This window comes from Amphiprion ocellaris, chromosome 11 (genome assembly GCF_022539595.1).
Source record: "Amphiprion ocellaris isolate individual 3 ecotype Okinawa chromosome 11, ASM2253959v1, whole genome shotgun sequence".
Classification (NCBI taxonomy): Eukaryota; Metazoa; Chordata; class Actinopteri; family Pomacentridae; genus Amphiprion; species Amphiprion ocellaris.
Window position 1 is genome coordinate 33,845,911 of NC_072776.1, and position 19,353 is coordinate 33,865,263.

General features: G+C 40.1%; 1 protein-coding gene across 2 annotated transcripts in view; it reads right to left on the bottom strand.

Annotated features, from left to right (window-relative positions):
- Positions 1-327: 327 nt before the first annotated feature.
- The window catches only part of kalrna (kalirin RhoGEF kinase a), a 167,934-nt gene continuing 148,908 nt past the window's right edge, over positions 328-19,353 (bottom strand). For both annotated transcript variants that reach the window (XM_055014947.1, XM_055014946.1), the window contains 12 exons: positions 18,322-18,505; positions 14,076-14,138; positions 12,582-12,609; positions 11,639-11,801; positions 8,505-8,626; positions 7,666-7,797; positions 7,427-7,588; positions 6,634-6,712; positions 6,504-6,555; positions 5,814-5,962; positions 5,373-5,511; positions 328-4,485 (listed from right to left, as the gene is read on the bottom strand). In XM_055014947.1, the coding sequence (XP_054870922.1) occupies positions 3,928-4,485; positions 5,373-5,511; positions 5,814-5,962; positions 6,504-6,555; positions 6,634-6,712; positions 7,427-7,588; positions 7,666-7,797; positions 8,505-8,626; positions 11,639-11,801; positions 12,582-12,609; positions 14,076-14,138; positions 18,322-18,505 (1,831 nt within the window). In that variant the 3' untranslated portion in view covers positions 328-3,927. The remainder of the gene's footprint in view (positions 4,486-5,372; positions 5,512-5,813; positions 5,963-6,503; positions 6,556-6,633; positions 6,713-7,426; positions 7,589-7,665; positions 7,798-8,504; positions 8,627-11,638; positions 11,802-12,581; positions 12,610-14,075; positions 14,139-18,321; positions 18,506-19,353) is intronic.

The window sequence follows — 19,353 nt, forward strand, 5'->3', positions numbered from 1 at the left end:
TTTGGAGATTTTTGTGTTGTTTTGGACGAGTTTTTGAGTCACGTTAGACAAGTTTTAAATAAGCCTAGATCCATTTATGTAGCCTTCTCCACTAAATAACTGTAACCACTTGATATAAATGGTAAGTTCTGTTACTTGAAGGTCAGATACCTTTATCTCAAATGTGTTTTTTTTTTTTTTTTATACCTAAAACTGCAGCTGTTTTCAAAAATTTTAGACCAAAGTACAAAAATTAAAACTTTTTATCTCGGACGAGCCCCCAAACATGTCAGGTCTTGGTTCGCATTTTACCTAAATGTGCAGTTGTTTTAAAAAATCCCAGGACAGTTTTTCGTCTTTCACAGCCTTTTTAGTTCAAATGTTGAGGCAGAAACAAGATATGACGAGCTTAGAAGATGAAACAGATGAAACAGCACTCAGAGGCACCTGGATAAATCGCTTTACACTTGCAGGTTTGCATGGAAGATGTTGCAACGACTTCTACACGGCAGCGGGATGCTCACATCGGAAACCATTCTGCATCCCTGCTGCAGGAACATAATAAATGCTTGCTACTGCTAAATGCTTACAGGGAGGTCAGGGATACAAAATGTCCAGGAGGGCATGTGGTGAAAGCGTTTGGTGAAAGCAGAGGACAGCACTTGTGACGGCAGAAACACATTCTACAAGAAATTACATTCATCAGTAGAAACAGGACAGGAAACGCCAGCCGCCATTTACAAGCCGAGCCAAATCCGACAGCGGCTGGTGGACAAAACAAACAAAAAAAAGGCGGGTTTTTATATCCCACCTTCACAATAAACATCACAGGTTTTTGTTGACGGATTTCTAACCTGATTTCTAAATCATCCCTGGTGACATTACATGCAGGTTTCCCCTGATTATTCTACTGCTCTGTAAACTACCTACCCATGTTTTTGGACAAAGTACTTGTAAACAGTGATACGAAACAAACTGTGACTCCTTCACACACATTGCGATACCTCCTCCGTGTTCAGGAATCCAGCCTAAACTCCAGCAGTGTTTTCTACAGCAGGTTATTCGGCGGCTGAAGCTAGGTCTCCCCATTTAAACCCAGTTCATCGCAGTTCAGTTCAGTGTAGATGAGTCAGCGGTTGGATGGAAACTCCAGCAGTTCATCGTTCAGACCTTAAACTTTGCCCCTGCACAGATTTCAAACATGATTCCACTCAGGCTCAGTCCTGCCATAAATAAACATTCAATAAATTGAAGGTGTTTCATAGAAAAGCTCCACTTCAGTCCACCAGGGTGTGTTTGCTTCGGTTTACAGGTGTTTAAATATCAGCTGCAGGGAACTCAAATTATCCAAGAGATCCAGAAGAACCTTTTATATCCAGGTTCAAGATATTTTTTTTCCCATCAAACCGACTTCAGTCAAGAAGAAGTTTGAGTTTCCAATTCATCATACAGTATGTCAAAACTGATTTAACAAACCAGCCATGGCACTGTCAAGGGGAATTTAAATAAAAGAATAAAATCCTACGACTTGTGTTCTCTAACATTGTTGACTCAACGTAAAGACGTTACAGATCGGTGACAATCAAACTTCGTATCCCAGACAAGCCCCCAACAGCCCAGTTTGCTAGGAGAAAACGTGGAAACTACCCAATGTTGTACCACAAAAAAGCAAAATCAGAAATGACTAAAAACATTAAAAACCACAAGAAATGGAGGGCAAACTGTAAAGGAAACCAGAAACGTCGGGCAAACAGTGCTCTAACTTTCAGAATAAACTGTAAAGAAGAAAAGGAAATGACTAAACCTCCAACTCAACCTGAAACTCAAAAGCCGGCTCTGGAGTTTAGCTAAAAGGAAAAATACTGAGTTTGTTTGTGGTGAAAAATCCTTTTCCGGCCTCCAGCAAACTGGTGCCTCCTTACACAAGTTAGCACAACGCTAAGCTACCAGTATCCACTGATATACAGCTACAGAACACAAAAACATCAAGTTAGCACCAGCTAGCAGGAGCAACTAAAACACCTGGCTGCTAGCAAGTCTTACAGAATCACATAGATTTGGGGTTGCTTCCATGTAGCCTAGCATAGCTGGGATGTAACACTTCTTCATATTATTCTTGCTAATATTTTAGCCACATCAGTCACTAAATCTCCAGTGGTCTGATAACGACAAACCCAAAAGGCTAAAAAACTTCCACTTGAACAACTTATAAACTGTTCAGACTCTTTGATCCTCCATGACTGAACCTCATGAATCCAAATCAGACCAGATGACCACAAATTCATCATCACAGCTTGTTTCATTTTTAGCAACTAACAAACTCTTAGGCCTCATCCACACTAATACCCAACATTTTCCTCTACATTTGGGCTTCATTATCTAAAATAGTGTTTTAGGTCAGATTTAGGTTCTTAAAAATGACTTCCATTGTTGCTTTGTGTAATGAGAACGTGCCTGAAACAACAATGGTGGACAAATACTGGTTTATTGACATTTGGTTAGCATTAGCAATAGTAGATTTACATCTTAACTTGCTGCTAAAGCCTCTGCTATGTCCAGTGTTACCTTGTCTAAAGTATCTGTGGTTTAAAGTCCACAGAAACAATGAATTGACAGGAAGTTCTTCTCTGGTATTTAATGTATTGCTGATGTATTTGTGGCTCGGTATGCTTTGTTTTTACGTTTTCGACATTTTGGAAAATGATGGTTGTGTGGACAGATTTCCCCCGACCTAAAAATCTTGAAAAACATCCATTTTAGTGGACAAGGCCTTCTTGTGCCCTCTGGTGGTCAAAATCTTTCCTGTATCTTAACTACAGATCGTAAATAACAGATGGACACAGCCTCCAGGTCTAAAAAGTGAAATTTTATACCTGCATTCTGTCTAACAGCCAGCAGGAGGCAACTCCTCTGGTTGCATCTCCATGAGTTTATAGTTTCAATCACTATTTCTAAGTTTCCTTTACTACAACAGGGTGGTTATTTATTAAGTATTGGTCCCATTTAGGGGGAAATAGACAATAAAGCAGGTTTGGGGAATTGGTTTGGGTTCCTTGAGTTCCCTGGTCGACAGATCTGGTTTTGAAAGATTGCGTCAACCAATTTCTAAACTCAAAGACATCCATAAACTAGTAGATGACATCAAGGAGGCTACTTCCATCTTTTAATTTTATGTACAGTCTCTAGATCAGTTTCCACTGCAGGAACTATCCAGGTATATTAGGGAGACTCAAAGTACGCTCTGACTGCAAGAACTGTTCCTGTAGGACCTCTTTCAGAACTGTTTACACTGGAGAACAAAGACCCTGAAACCCAACTGCGGGGGGTTCTGATTGGTTGAACTTGAAGAAGACAACCATTTTTCCTGACCTCTCAATGTTCTCGTCTGGTAGCAGAACCTCATCAATCAACATCCAGTTGAACATTCAGTATAGGCACCAACATAACAAATCCCTACTGGTCTATGTCCTACTTAGAACTGGTTTTACAGCCAGTTTTTTTCTTGTTTCTCTGTTGGATTCTACACCATGATGGAAACAAACAGGCTAAAAGTACAGATTATGAGTTAATTCCCATAAACCTTTGAGCTCCAGCAATCAAAAACCACTTTATGATTTTAATTATCAACGTGATTGGTTGGTTGGAGAGGAAGATCCCTGCAAACGTCACACCTGCAAAACCAAAGTTCCACTAAGTAGAATCCAACATGTTCGTCCTTCCGGTTCGTTTCCACGTCTGAGCTGATTTCTTTGGGTTTTCACGTTGAAACTCGGCGAATGAAGCACAACTTAAACATCAGTGGAATAAATAATTCTCGTCCAGCCGTGAACGCTTGTTATTTTTTTTCAGTTTGCTTGCAGGAGTTGATGAAATGTTGCACCACAGGAAGGAATCAGGCACCATTTCCGATTGAAAGTTAATCAATAGTTTGGATCGGTAAGTGTCTGGTCACAGTGTGTTGCCCATACTGCTGCTCACCAGCCCTTTGATATTGGTGATGGGCCGGACGTCGTGCAGCTGCCGCCTTCGGTCGATGAACGTTGCCAAACGCGTCGTGTCCAGCGGCGTCTTTGAGTACTCACCGCCGTGCGCGCCGCCGCGACCCACCCACGGGTGCTGCAGACAGGAAGTGGCGCTCGGCCTCTTCCTGGGATCCTGCTGCAGCACCGACGACACGAAGTCCCTTGCCGCCTGGCTCACATCGCGGAAGTACTCGTCTGGGAAGCAGAAGTCCAGGCGGCAGATGTTGACGCAGGTTTCCTCGGGAGATTCATCCAGAAATGGGGAAACGCCGCTGAGCATCACGTAGGCCAACACGCCCACACTCCACACGTCTGTAGCCATGGAGACGGGTGTCCCGCGGATCAGCTCCGGCGCCGCAAACTCCGGGTTCCCTAGCAGGAGGTGGACGTAGCGGCGGTGGGCCGACAGCTGGACGGCGTCTCCAAAGTCAATGAGCTTGATGCCGGGAGTCGGAGAGTGAAGCTCCACCATGATGTTCTCCGGCTGCAGGAGGAAGAAGTTCAGATTCAGATTCAGACTCAGACTCGGACTCAGATTCAGACTCAGGCTCAGAGTCAGGCTCAGATTCAGATTCAGACTCGGATTCGGATTCAGACTCAGATTCAGATTCAGATTCAGACTCATGCTCAGAGTCAGGCTCAGATTCAGATTCAGACTCAGATTCATACTCAGATTCAGATTCAGACTCAGGCTCAGACTCAGGCTCAGATTCAGACTCAGACTCAGATTCAGATTCAGAGTCAGATTCAGACTCAGATTCAGGCTCAGACTCATGCTCAGATTCAGGCTCAGATTCAGACTCAGATTCAGGCTCAGACTCATGCTCAGAGTCAGGCTCAGATTCAGGCTCAGATTCAGATTCAGACTCAGATTCAGATTCAGACTCATGCTCAGATTCAGACTCAGATTCAGACTCAGACTCAGATTCAGACTCAGATTCAGACTCAGATTCAGACTCAGATTCAGATTCAGACTCAGATTCAGATTCAGATTCAGACTCATGCTCAGATTCAGACTCAGATTCAGACTCAGACTCAGATTCAGACTCAGATTCAGACTCAGGCTCAGTCTCAGGCTCAGACTCAGGCTCAGATTCAGACTCAGACTCAGATTCAGACTCAGATTCAGACTCAGGCTCAGTCTCAGGCTCAGACTCAGGCTCAGATTCAGACTCAGATTCAGACTCAGATTCAGACTCAGATTCAGACTCAGATTCAGATTCATGCTCAGACTCATGCTCAGATTCAGGCTCAGACTCAGGCTCAGACTCAGACTCAGGCTCAGATTCAGACTCAGACTCAGATTCATATTCAAACTCAGACTCAGATCTGCAGATCAAAACTCTAACATCTTTCTATTCCTGTCGTCACCTTGAGGTCCAGGTGAGCCACCCTACAGGTGTGAAGATGCTGCAGAGCCTCCAGAGTCTCTCTGATGAAAAACGCCACCTTCTCCTCCATCAGCTCATCGTGAGCGACCAGATAGTCGAGTAAACGTCCATCCTCCAGTCTGAGAGGAAGAAGAACAGATGTTACCCGACATAATGATAATATTCAGATTGTTTTTAATTTCTTTGGATATTTTTCTGAATTTAGATTCTTTTAAATGTGTTATTGTGATTATTCTGAACAGCTGCGCAATGAAAAACATGGTTTCATTTTCAGCATTTTTCGATAAATGTTCCAATAATGTCAGAGACAAACTGATCAGAACACATGAATCAGATTAGTTCAAACCCAATATAATGAGTTCAACAGGATTTATCCTCTAAAATTAAACTCCAGCATGATTTCACTCTGAGTTGGACTCACAGCTCCAGGACCAGCATCAGAGACGTTGGAGACTCGTAGGTGTCCAACAGAACCACCAGCTGGAGGTTCTGGACATGTCGGAGGATGTCAGCCTCGTGAGCAACCTGCTCCTTCTTCTGCATCTTCTTACCGACGAACTTCACAGCCACCTGAAGACCAGAAAAAACAGTTAAAGACCACCTGAAGATCAGAAAAAACTGGTAAAGACCACCTGAAGACCAGAAAAAGTCATTTTAAACATTTTTCATTTTGGGCAATTTTTGAGTTTTGCTGGATGAATTTGAAGTCATTTTGCACATCCCACGGTCATAGCATATTTTGGACAAAATAATTAGAATTTTTGAATAATTCTAAGTTGTTTTGAACCTTCTTTGGTCTTATTGGGAAAATTGTAGACATTTCATCCATTTAATTAATTTCTTTGTCATTTTGGCAATTTTTTAAGTTATTTTGGATGGATTTTAAGTAATTTTGCACATTTTTTGTCATTTGGAGCATATTTTGGACAAAATAACTATATAATATATAATAATTTGTCATTTTAGACAATTTTTGAATCATTATGAACAGATATGGAGTCTTTCTTGTCATTGTGAACATTTTCTGTGTTATTTTGGACACCTTCTTTTAATTTAATGCATATATGGTACAGTAAATATTTATTTAATCTCATCAGCAACATCTCCTCACCTCTTTCTTGGTGGACTTGTTCAGACATTTCCTCACCACTGAGAATCGTCCCCTGGTAACAGAGAAATAAAAACGGTTTTATTTGTTAGAAATATAAACTGATGTCTGAATTCTGGAGGTGAAGTTTTACCTTCCGATCTCAGAGATCTCAGTGAACGTCGAGTCAAAGTTTTCCTTCCACTGGATTCCTGTTCCGTCGTATCCAGAGTCTGGAGAGAATACAGAGAAGATTCAACAACAAATAAATAATCCACTTTAGTTCAGAGTGTGGGGAAAACTGCAGCTTTAAAGAGAACAGATTCTGATTTATACTTTATGCAGCTGCTGTTCGTGCCTTTAAAACATCTGTAAACCCAGGTTTCAGTCTTTTATTGAGTTACATTTGACAAATTTCAAGCCATATTGCAAATTGTTTGTCATTTGGAGCATATTTTGGGCAAAATAAATATAATCCTGGAAGAATTTTAATAATTAAACATTTTTTTGGTGTTATTGGCCAAATTTTTAGTGATTTTAGACAATTACTGAGTCATTTTTTGGTAATTTTGAACATTTTCTGTGTTATTTTGGACACAATTGGATTAACTCTTGACAAATTTTAAGTCATTTTAGACCTATTTTGGTTATGCCAGGCAATTTTTGAGTCATCTTAGATCATTTATGAACCATTTTGGACAGGTTGTGGGGCATTTCAGACATGTTTGAGTTATTTTGGTAAATCCTAACTCATTTATTGGACAAACTGATTATTATTTTTTTTTTTTTTTTTTTTTACATTTTCTCATGTTATTTTATATTATTTCTTCAGTCATCTTGCTGTCAGATTTTTAACATTTTTTTCCAGATGTTTTTTACAGAGCAGAACAACATTTAAAGTGATAAACGTTCTTAAAGTATTATTAGAAGGTTTCTTTGGTTCTTACTGCTGCTGGCCAGCGTCACCATGTTGGACGGTTCTGACGGAGGTCCGACCCCCCAGCGGTTGGAGGCTCGGACCCTGAACTGATAATGACCTCCAGGGATCAGAGCATCGATCTGGATGCACTCCTCCCTGCTGCTGGCCACCTGCTGCCATAGCAACGAGTCTGAGGGCAGGAAGGGGCAGAGTCAGAGCAGGAAGTTCATCAAGTTCAAACGTTTTAATGATTAAAACCAAACCGACCTTCCTGTCTGTACTCCACGGTGTAGCTGCTGACGGCGCTGTGAGCCGACGAGGCCGGAGGAGGCCAGTGGACCATCACTGCCGTACCGCTGGCCTCCTGGGCTACCGGACGGCCCGGGGCTGCTGGGATACCTGCAGGAAAACAGCCAAAAAAACACAGTTAGACCACGGAAATATGAAACTGGATGGCTGAAACACAAACTTACCCAGAAAAACATGACTTTTCTAAAAAAATAACACCAATTATCAGAGGCAGAAACTGTTAAAACAGAAAAAATGTGCAAGGTTTCAACTTCCCAACGGTCCTTGAATGCATCACGTGAGGTTCTGTTGAGAAAATGAATCAAACCTGAAGAAAAAACTATCATATTTTATTAAAATTTATTCTGGACTACATTTTATGATTATTGGACAAATTTGGATCAATTTCTAGTCATTTTTAACATGATTTTGGTCATTTTGGATAAAATTGTGACTCTTTTGGAAGTTTTTTTATAGTCACTGGTCATTTTTGGTGATTTTGAACAAATTTTGATTAATTTTGAGCCACAGTTCTTTTGTCATTTTGGGCAAATCTTATGTAATAAATAAATTATTTACTGCTGTTCCATGTTAAGTGCAATCACAAAGAGACAATACTAACAAACTGAGACACAAAACAACAAAAATGAGATTCAAAACAACCAAACGAACACACAAAACGACAATTAAAATGACACAGAAAATGACAAAGCAAACAAAAAAAAAGAGATACAAAGAGACAGAAAGATAAAACTGTGGAAAAACGACAAGACAGAAAACAAGAAAAATGAGACTAAACAGAAATGAGTTCAAGTCACCTTGCACTTTGATGGAGGCTGAGGAGGAGGCGGAGCCGTGGTCGTTAACGGCGACGCAGGTGTAGATGCCGGTATCCTGAGGCATCAGGTTACAGATCTTCAACAGGATGTCTCCAGTGTCCCTAAGAGGAAGAAGAGGATGAAGGTGGAGGACATGAGGAGGAAGATGATGATGATGATGGACAGGAGGAGGAAGATGATGATGATGATGGACAGGAGGAGGAAGATGATGATGATGATGGACAGCAGGAGGAAGAAGATGATGATGATGATGATGATGGTGGACAGGAGGAGAAGGAAGAGGATGATGATGATGGACAGGAGGAGGAAGATGATAAAGATGATGATGATGGTGGGCAGGAGGAAGAAGATGATGATGATGATGATGGTGGACAGGAGGAGGAAGACGATGATGATGATGATGGACAGGAGGAGGAAGACGACGATGATGATGATGATGATGATGATGGACAGGAGGAGGAAGACGATGATAATGACGATGATGATGGACAGGAGGAGGAAGACGATGATGATGATGATGATGATGGACAGGAGGAGAAAGACGATGATGATGATGATGATGATGATGGTGGACAGAAGGAGAAGGAAGAGGATAATGATGGACAGGAGGAAGACGATGATGATGATGATGATGATGATGATGATGATGGTGGATAGGAGGAGGAAGATGATGATGATGATGATGATGGTGGACAGGAGGAGGAAGACGACGATGATGATGATGATGATGATGATGGACAGGAGGAGGAAGACGATGATAATGACGATGATGATGGACAGGAGGAGAAAGACGATGATGATGATGATGATGGTGGACAGAAGGAGAAGGAAGAGGATAATGATGGACAGGAGGAAGACGATGATGATGATGATGATGATGATGATGGTGGATAGGAGGAGGAAGATGATGATGATGATGATGATGGTGGACAGGAGGAGGAAGATGATGATGATGATGGTGGACAGGAGGAGGAAGACGATGATGATGATGATCACGGTGGACAGGAGGAAGGAGATGATGATGATTATGGACAGGAGGAGGAAGACGATGATGATGATGATGATGATGATGATGATTGTGGACAGGAGGAGGAAGATGATGATGATGATCATGGTTGACAGGAGGAGGAAGATGATGATGATGATGATGGTGGACAGGAGGAGGAAGATGATGATGATGATCATGGTTGACAGGATGAGGAAGATGATGATGGACAGGAGGAGGAAGACGATGATGATGATGATGATGATGATGATGATGATGATGATGATGATGATGATGATGATGATGATGATGATGATGATGATGGACAGGAGGAGGAAGACGATGATGATGATGATGATGATGATGATGATGATGATGATGATGATGATGGTGATGGACAGGAGGAGGAAGATGATGATGATGGTGGACAGAAGGAGAAGGAAGAGGATAATGATGGACAGGAGGAGGAACACGATGATGATGATGATGATGATGATGATGGTGGACAGAAGGAGGAAGAAGATGATGATGATAATGATGTTGGACAGGAGGAGGAAGACAATGATGATGATGATGATGGACAGGAGTAGAAGACGATGATGATGATGATGGTAGACAGGAGGAGAAGGAAGAGGATGATGATGATGGACAGGAGGAGGAAGATGATGATGATGATGATGGTGGACAGCAGGAGGAAGATGATGATGATGATGATGATGGTGGACAGCAGGAGGAAGAAGATGATGATGATGATGATGATGGTGGACAGGAGGAGAAGGAAGAGGATGATGATGATGGACAGGAGGAGGAAGATGATGATGATGATGATGATGGTGGGCAGGAGGAAGAAGATGATGATGATGATGATGATGATGATGGTGGTGAACAGGAGGAGGAAGATGATGATGATGATGATGATGATGATGATGATGGTGGACAGAAGGAGGAAGAAGATGATGATGATGATGTTGGACAGGAGGAGGAAGACAATGATGATGATGATGATGATGATGGACAGGAGTAGAAGACGATGATGATGATGGTGGACAGGAGGAGAAGGAAGAGGATGATGATGATGGACAGGAGGAGGAAGATGATGATGATGATGATGATGGTGGACAGAAAGAGGAAGAAGATGATGATGATAATGATGTTGGACAGGAGGAGGAAGACAATGATGATGATGATGATGATGATGGATAGGAGTAGAAGACGATGATGATGATGATGATGGTGGACAGGAGGAGAAGGAAGAGGATGATGATGATGGACAGGAGGAGGAAGATGATGATGATGATGATGATGATGGTGGACAGAAAGAGGAAGAAGATGATGATGATAATGATGTTGGACAGGAGGAGGAAGACAATGATGATGATGATGATGATGGTGGACAGGAGGAGGAAGAAGATGATGATGGACAGGAGGAGGAAGAAAATGATAATGATGGACAGGAGGAGGAAGATGATGATGATGGTGGTGGACAGGAGGAGGAAGAAGATGATAATGATGGACAGGAGGAGGAAGATGATGATGATGGTGGGCAGGAGGAAGAAGATGATGATGATGATGATGATGATGGTGGACAGCAGGAGGAAGATGATGATGATGATGATGGTGGAGGACAGCAGGAGGAAGAAGATGATGATGATGATGATGATGATGATGGTGGACAGGAGGAGGAAGAAGATGATGATGATGGTGGACAGGAGGAGAAGGAAGAGGATGATGATGATGGACAGGAGGAGGAAGATGATGATGATGGTGGGCAGGAGGAAGAAGATGATGATGATGATGATGATGATGGTGGACAGCAGGAGGAAGATGATGATGATGATGATGGTGGAGGACAGCAGGAGGAAGAAGATGATGATGATGATGATGATGATGATGGTGGACAGGAGGAGGAAGAAGATGATGATGGACAGGAGGAGGAAGAAAATGATAATGATGGACAGGAGGAGGAAGATGATGATGATGATGGTGGACAGGAGGAGGAAGAAGATGATAATGATGGACAGGAGGAGGAAGATGATGATGATGATGGACAGGAGGAGGAAGAAGATGATAATGATGGACAGGAGGAGGAAGATGATGATGATGATGGTGGAGGACATTTGGACGTTACCTGATGTCGATGGTGAAGCGGCTGTTGCTGGTCACTGGGTTCTGGTCTGGACCCTTCAGGGTCACCGAGGGTTTGGGTCGACCGCAGACTTTACAGCAGAGAACCACCGTCTCCCCGAAGGCACAGACCACATCAGACAGAGGGACCAGGAACTCTGGAGACACTGAGGGAAGAACCAGGTATTAACCTTCAGTCAACGTTTAGTTAACACTATTTAGACACCAGGAACCAATTACTAACCTTCAGTCAACCTTTAGTTAACACTATTTAGACACCAGGAACCAATTACTAACCTTCAGTCAACCTTTAGTTAACACTATTTAGACACCAGGAACCAATTACTAACCTTCAGTCAACGTTTAGTTAACACTATTTAGACACCAGGAACCAATTATTAACCTTCAGTCAACCTTTAGTTAACACTATTTAGAAAGGAAGGACCACTGAGAGCAGCAGTGATTCACATCATGATGCTGCCACCTCCATGCTTCACAGAGCTGATAGTGTGTTTGTGATGATGTTCAGTGTTTGGTGTCCATCAAACATCATCTAGTCTGATGGTCTAAAAGCTCCATTCTGGTCTCCTCAGACCAAATAACCTTTTTCCAGATGACTTCAGAGGAGTCATAGGTGTTTTGGTAGCTTCCATCACTAGCCTCTTTCTTGCTCGGTCTCTCAGTTTTTCAGGACAACATGCATACGAGTGTAACAATTAGCAGAAATTACTAAAATCAGACCAGATGTTTCCTCTAAATCAATTTAAAATGTGTGTATAAATTGTTGATTATAGCTTTTGTGTGTTGTTTTTGTTTTCTCTGCTCCAATCAGGTTATCTTTGCTCTCAGTGACACTTCATGTTTAAATAAAGGTTAAAGAAACGATATCTGAGGCTAACACAGATGTATTGAACAGTACTGTGTGTGCAGGATGTTTGTTGTCTCACCTTCTTGGATGAAGTTTGGGTTCAGAAGCTGGAAGACAGATCAAAGCCAAGTTAAAGTCGTTTTATTTAAAATCATCACAGTGCAGTAGTTTGTTTTCTGTCCTCACTGAGAGTTTAAACCCTTTTTAGTGTCTGAAATATAATGCTTTTGTCACATCTTCAAAAACAAAACAACGTTTTTGTAACATTTTATAGCATCCCCACATCATGATGCTGCCACCACCATACTTCACAGCGAAAAATTTATTTTTTGCGATAGAAACTGCATTTTTTCCACTCTCCTCGTACATTTGTGGTTGGCACAGTAATGTACGTGGAGAATCTGAGTGTTTTCATTCAAAAAACATTGAGAATTAAACATTTAATTTGTTGTTTTCTGGTGAATCTTTAAGCATTAATTTGTTCAGTGACAAGTTTGAAGCAGTTTATACGTTTCCATCTTTGCACTAGACTATATGTCCACTAACATTTTAATGGTATCTCGTGTGTTAATGCTTCATGACATGTTAGCGATATATTTCACAATAAAAACTGGACAGAGGATTTAGAAATTAGATTGTAAATTGTGATTGTTCAACGTGAAGTAGTTTGCTGTATTGAAAGCTTCTGTTTGGTCTACCAGCTGCTGGAGGATCCACTGTTATTTCCAAGCTCAATTAGATTTTTTCCTTTTCTACAAAGCAGTTTCAATCTTTAAAAGTCAGTTTTAGGTCCATAACAAGAAGACAAATTAAGAATTCAACCTGCAGTAACCAACTTTGGCCACTTGGAGGCAGCAGACACCCCTCATGTTGGGACGATAGATTCTGCTTTTGCTTCTTTTTGTGCAGGTTAGACTCATTTTACTCATTAGTGTGCTCTATTTCTTAGCATCTAGGGTTAGAAAATGCAAATGATCACGGAAAAAAGACTAAAATAAAAATGAATAAAGGTGGAAAACCTCGTCACATTTTGAGGTTCCAGATAGTTTATGCAGGATTAATGATGTTTACACAAGTTTGAGCAAAAATACCGAACTATTATTCACATTTTTTGCAATAATGTCTTTATTTACATGAAAGAGAACACTAAATTCAGATAACAGGTGGTAATTTGATATATAATGGAATATATACAAGCTGTAATTATGTTGTTTTTTTTTTAACATCAGATTAAGTGGCTGTTTGAGCTTCAAAACTCTTAATTTCTACTCTAGTTTGCTGCATTTAAGCTTCTGTTCAGTCTAACAGAAAATGGATTCAGGCTGCACTCTGTTTCAGTTTAGGATTTAACCTGTAGTAATTGATTTTGGCCACCTGGAGGCAGCAGAACACAGTTTGAAATGGACTATAAACTCCTGAGACCCGTGGGGATTCTTTATTAATGCTCTGCACCAATTTATGCTGGAAATGTCGTTATTTATGTAAATAAAACACCAAATTCAGACACATGTTTGGAGTCCTTTGCTTCTCCAATGGATAAATGTCTACATAATGGAAATAAAGATTTTCATACCTCCATTCCCGTCTTTGGGTCGAGGTCGTCGTCGCAGTCCGATTCATCTGAAGTGTGGACGTCCTGATGGAGGACGAAGGAGGACGAGAAGAAATATTGGAGATTTTATAAAAGGAGGGAATGGAGGAAAGAAATTCAGACGTGAGGAGGAACAAAGGTAAGAAAAGAAGGAAAAAGGATGGAGAGAATATTGAGTGTGTTGGTGGCTGAAGACAGAAAAACTCTCCTTTATTTTCTTCTGATACTCACCTGAGACACAAACTGATTTCAGGACTCACCTGGTTTATTCTGTCAGGAAAACAGAAGAAGTCTGCATGTCTGGGTCATCTCTTTACCTTTATTACTTTATCGAATGGAGGCTTATTTTAGCTTTTTTATTTTAGTAAAGTATCCTACCTACAGACATGAACTAAAGTTTCCATCCAATTATAAAGTCCATGTTTATCATGTTAGTCTTGAGTTTCCAATGACTTTTAGAACTCTGGATTTTCTATGATGGAATCATTGAAACACAAAAAATCCTGCATTTTGGTTGTTCTGGTTTGAAAATATCTATACAGCAACTTTAATAATCAGTTTTATTGATGTAGAAAGTTGAGTTAATCTAATTTTCTTAGTTTCATGACCTCTTAACTTCTCCTGAGTGATTCCAGTCGACTACAGCTGCTGACTCCTCTGAGTAAACATATAAATATACAAACAGAAATGTTAAAATTTGGTTAAATTTGTCCATTTCCTCCTCAGTTGGGTTCTTCTGGTTCCAGCCTTCTGGTTTCTCTTTGACTCCTCTGGACAGAATTGGTTCAGTTCAACTGAACTTGTCTTTCAGACTCAGACTTGTTTCTTCATCAGTCCACAGGTTCTTGATGGGTTTAAGTCAGGACTTTGGGGAGACCAGTTTAGAACCTTCATTCCAGCCTGATGGAACCATTTCTTTACCACGTCTGATGTGTGTTTGGGCTCACTGTCTTGTTGAAACATCCAACTGTGTCCAAGATCAACCTTCTGCTGATGGTTTTAGGTTTTCCTGAAGAATGTGGAGGTGATCCTCCTTCTTCATTATTCCATTTACTTTGTGGAAAGCTCCAGTTCCACAGAGCATGATGCTACCACCTCCATGCTTGATGGTAGGTTTGGTGTTCTTGGGGTTAATAAAAGACCCGCTAAAGACAGTCTGAAACCAGTCCTAAACCAGTCTTGAGCCAGTCCTAAAAAGGTCTAAAACCAGGAGCAAAATCAAACCTAAACCAGTCCAAAACCATGTTCAGAACCAGTCAGAATACAGTCTGAAACCAGTCCAAAACCAAACTGAAATCAGTTTTAGAAATAATCTAAAACCAGTTCGGTAAAAAAAAGTTAAGAACCAGTACAAAATCTGGACAAAAACCAAACAAACTACTCCTAAAAACAATCCCAAGAAAGTCGAGAACCAGTCCAACATCCAGTCTGAAACCAGTCCAGAAGCTCTTCTAGAAAGAACCAGAGCATGATACTGCCACCTCCATGCTTGATGGTAGGTTTGGTATTCTTGGGGTTAAAGGCCTCACCTTCTCTCTTCCAAACTGATTTCTGATCAGGCTTTGTTCTATCTGACCACAGAATTTTACTCCAGAAGGCCTTTTTTTTCTTTTTTTGTGGTGCTTTTGTGTCTTTTTGTGATGATTTTGTGTATCTTTGTGGTAATTTCAGCTCATTTTGAGGTCACTTTGCAGTTTTTTGTGGCTAATTTTAGTCTTTAGGGTGTTTATTTTTGTGGTGATTTTGTCTCTTTTTATGATAAAAATTATTCCTGAACTTACTTAGTTCCTGAAGACCAAAACTAATTTAATCTTTATCTTGTGACACTTGTTGTGGATCTAAAATTGATCTGGTGTCAGTTTTTATCAGAACTCAGATGTGTTTTTCCTCCTAAAATGTCATGGTTCTATCTGCTGGACTGATGAAGTTCTGAGGCTCAGAAATGATGGGAAAAGTCAATTAAAAGGTGATAAATCTGGACCCACCTCTATGGACTCCAAGGACCTAGAACTCTGAAATATTCACAGTATGAAGGTAGAACTCTGATCATTAATAAAGTTACTGGAGATGAAAAATCAAATGATTGATTTTTCATGTAATTATAAATATCTGGATTACAGTAGCTGTTCTTTCTCTGCATTTGTTTTTCTTAAAGTCTAAAATGTTTCAGGTTTGACCCAGAAAACCATAAACTTCAGGATCCGTTCATTCATTAGGAGGAAATAAAACAACGTGATGCAGATAAACTCTTCACATGCTGATCTGAAGAAAGTTTATCTGGACGCTGCATCGTAAGACCAAATTAAATCTTTGTTATTGTCTTCATGATGTTAGAAAACCACAGAAACACTGGTAACAAACTGAAATCAGTGAATTCTACTCATGCAGGGATAAATAAACCATAGCAAAAACACAAAAAAACAACCAAACCATTTTCCAGTTGGTGCGTTTGAGGGTTCAGGACAAAAGAATATTAAAATAAATCAAACTTTTCTTCTTAATGGTTCTCAACCATTTTTGGATTTTTTTTTTTTATTTTTGATTAACCTTCATTGAACCAAACCAACTTCAACCTGAGTTCACACCTGAAATTATAGCATGAAACCTGGAGCTACTTTACTTACGGCACAAAAACACCATAAAGTGTCAGAAAATCTTCTTCATCATCTTTCTCACCTATCGCTGTTTTTCACGATGTTTACTTCTGTTTTTCTTACTAACTCATGTCAGCTTAATGGAAGTTTTGAGTGTTTTATTACATATAAAACTGCTACTTTCCCATAAGGGATCAATAAAGTTTCTATCTGGTCATAGGAGGAAAATATTGATCTTTTACAGCTCATATTGTCTAAGGTGTACCTCAGGGTTCCATTCTGGGCCCATTGGAATCTTGAATAAGCAACTTATACACTAAATGACAGATGTACTGATGAGCATACTAATTATGTTTCCACACAATTTTTTGCAGCTTTTCTTCTGCTTTAGCTGTGATACTTTTAGTCTGTATTATGTGTTTAAGCTTCTATTCTTTAGATTTTTGCGACACGATTTTCGACATCTAACTGGTCCCCCCAGTGTTGTGAAAACTCATTCAAATTATAAATCAAAACATGTGGCTCCATCAGAAATGATGTGTCGTGACTTTTGGTAGTGATTGGTCATTTGGTTTTTAAGAAATCCAGAAAAAAAATGCGCTAAAAATCCCCATTGAAATGAATGGGCAGTCATCCAAACAACTGCTAAAACCAGTCATCCTTGGAACCCTGTGGCTCTGGTATATTTTACAGTAGAAACTTCATTCAAAGTTTACTATTCCCAAGGCTTTGAATGTTATTCCTCTAAATCTGTGTATTGACATCTTTTACGGTTTTTACAGTCGCGGTTTAAGTTTTGTGAATTTTTTGAAAATCCAGAAGTTTCCTTCAGCTGGACTGGCTGACTTAATTTTTTTGAAAACAGTGCAAGTAACCTCACAATATTTCCTCTACATGAACAATTTCAACTGTAATTTCAACAGACTTGTACTAAATAAAAATCTGTTGTTGCAAAACCAATGTTGATTGTATTGTAAGGAAACCTGAACTTGTAATCGATCAAAATTGGGGATATAAATAAAAGTGTCATCAGCATAACGTCGAACAGAACAAATTGAACATGGAAAAAGGAAAGGTCCTAGTTGGTCAATACAACTCCTCTGAACAGGAATCATCTATGCATAGAAATGTAGGTATTTTTATCCTCTTCCACCCAGACTGAGTCTCATTTCTGTAGGATTTATAGTTTTTCAGCTCAGAGTTCAGAGTATGTCAACCAAAAGTCCCATCGACTCCGATTATATTTCGCGGTGAAAGAATTTTTCCGATACAACTTTTAGTTTTTGAGCTGTGATGGTTTGTTCGAGGGTCTAATCTGTAATCTGCTCTGCTTACCTCAGCAACAGGTGAATCACAGCTGATTGATGCACTTTCAAAGTAAAAGCTCAGAGATGTTAAAAGGAATTGATCATGAAACATGCTGGTTTTTCAAAATAAAATAACTGCACTTAAGATCCAGATAAATATAAAACTTCTTGAACTCAGGTGTGAAGCAGGTTGAGAACCACCACGACACTCACAAACACGTTTGGGTTAAAAAGGAAGTTATAAACCAAGTGGGCAGGGCTTAGGGGGCAGGTGAGGGGTCTCGGCACACACATATGACATCACCACCGTGCGCTGCCGTTACTCACTTTGCCCTTTGGCGGGGGGGCGGGTGAGGCGAGCGGGGGAGGGGGGGTGGCATCTTTGCCCTTACGGAGGAGGCCGTTCTCCTGACCTCTGACCCCCGCCGCCGCCGCCGCCGCCAGCACCGCCGACACGTCCTTGGCTTCGGCGCGCTTCCTGGCACGCAGCGTGTTCCACGACAGAGACTTCCTGCACAGTACAGGAAGTACAAACATCAGCCAGCCAATCAGAGACCAGCTCAGGTGCGGCATCCAGGTGAGTCTGGCTGCAGCAGCAACATCAGTGATGGTGGCAACGTCGCCCCCTAGTGGTCAGAGGTCTGATTTAACCTGTATTATTTACTGATTTTAGGGATGAAATATTTTCACTTTTGAATAAACATTTTTTTCCGGTGTATGATTGTTTCATTTAAATCTACAAAAAATCAATTATTTTACAGATTTACCGTTTTTTTGTTCAAGGAAATAAGGTATTAATTTACAGGTTCACTGTGAAACAAAATTAAATTAATTTACATGTTTATTACAAAACTACAACAAAAAGGTCAAAACATTATTATTATTATTATTTTTACAGTGTAGGTCTCAGTTTGAATGTCAAATTAGCCTTAAATGAGATAACTTTATGCATTAATTGATTCATTATTGATTTATTCAATATTTAATAAATAATCAACTGATCTATTAAATGTTGCAGCGTTACTGTTTAAGATCTGAAAATAAAATCGTCATATTGTTTAATTTTATATAAAAAAAACATTTAAAATATCGGCATTAAGGGGCTTTAATACATAATTGACTGAATTTTTCTGTTGTTTTTCTGTCGTGTTTTTTCAGTTTATCTGTACGATATAAATCTAATATATATCAAATATCAATCTAATATAAATCTGAAATGAATCTAATATAAATATAAAATAAATGTAATATAAACCTGTGAATGTCGCCTGAAGCTGCAGCCAGACTCAGGTTCTGGTGAATTCAAAGGTGAAGCTTCAGTGTAAAAAACAAAACAGTTTGAAACAAAAAAACCCCCCA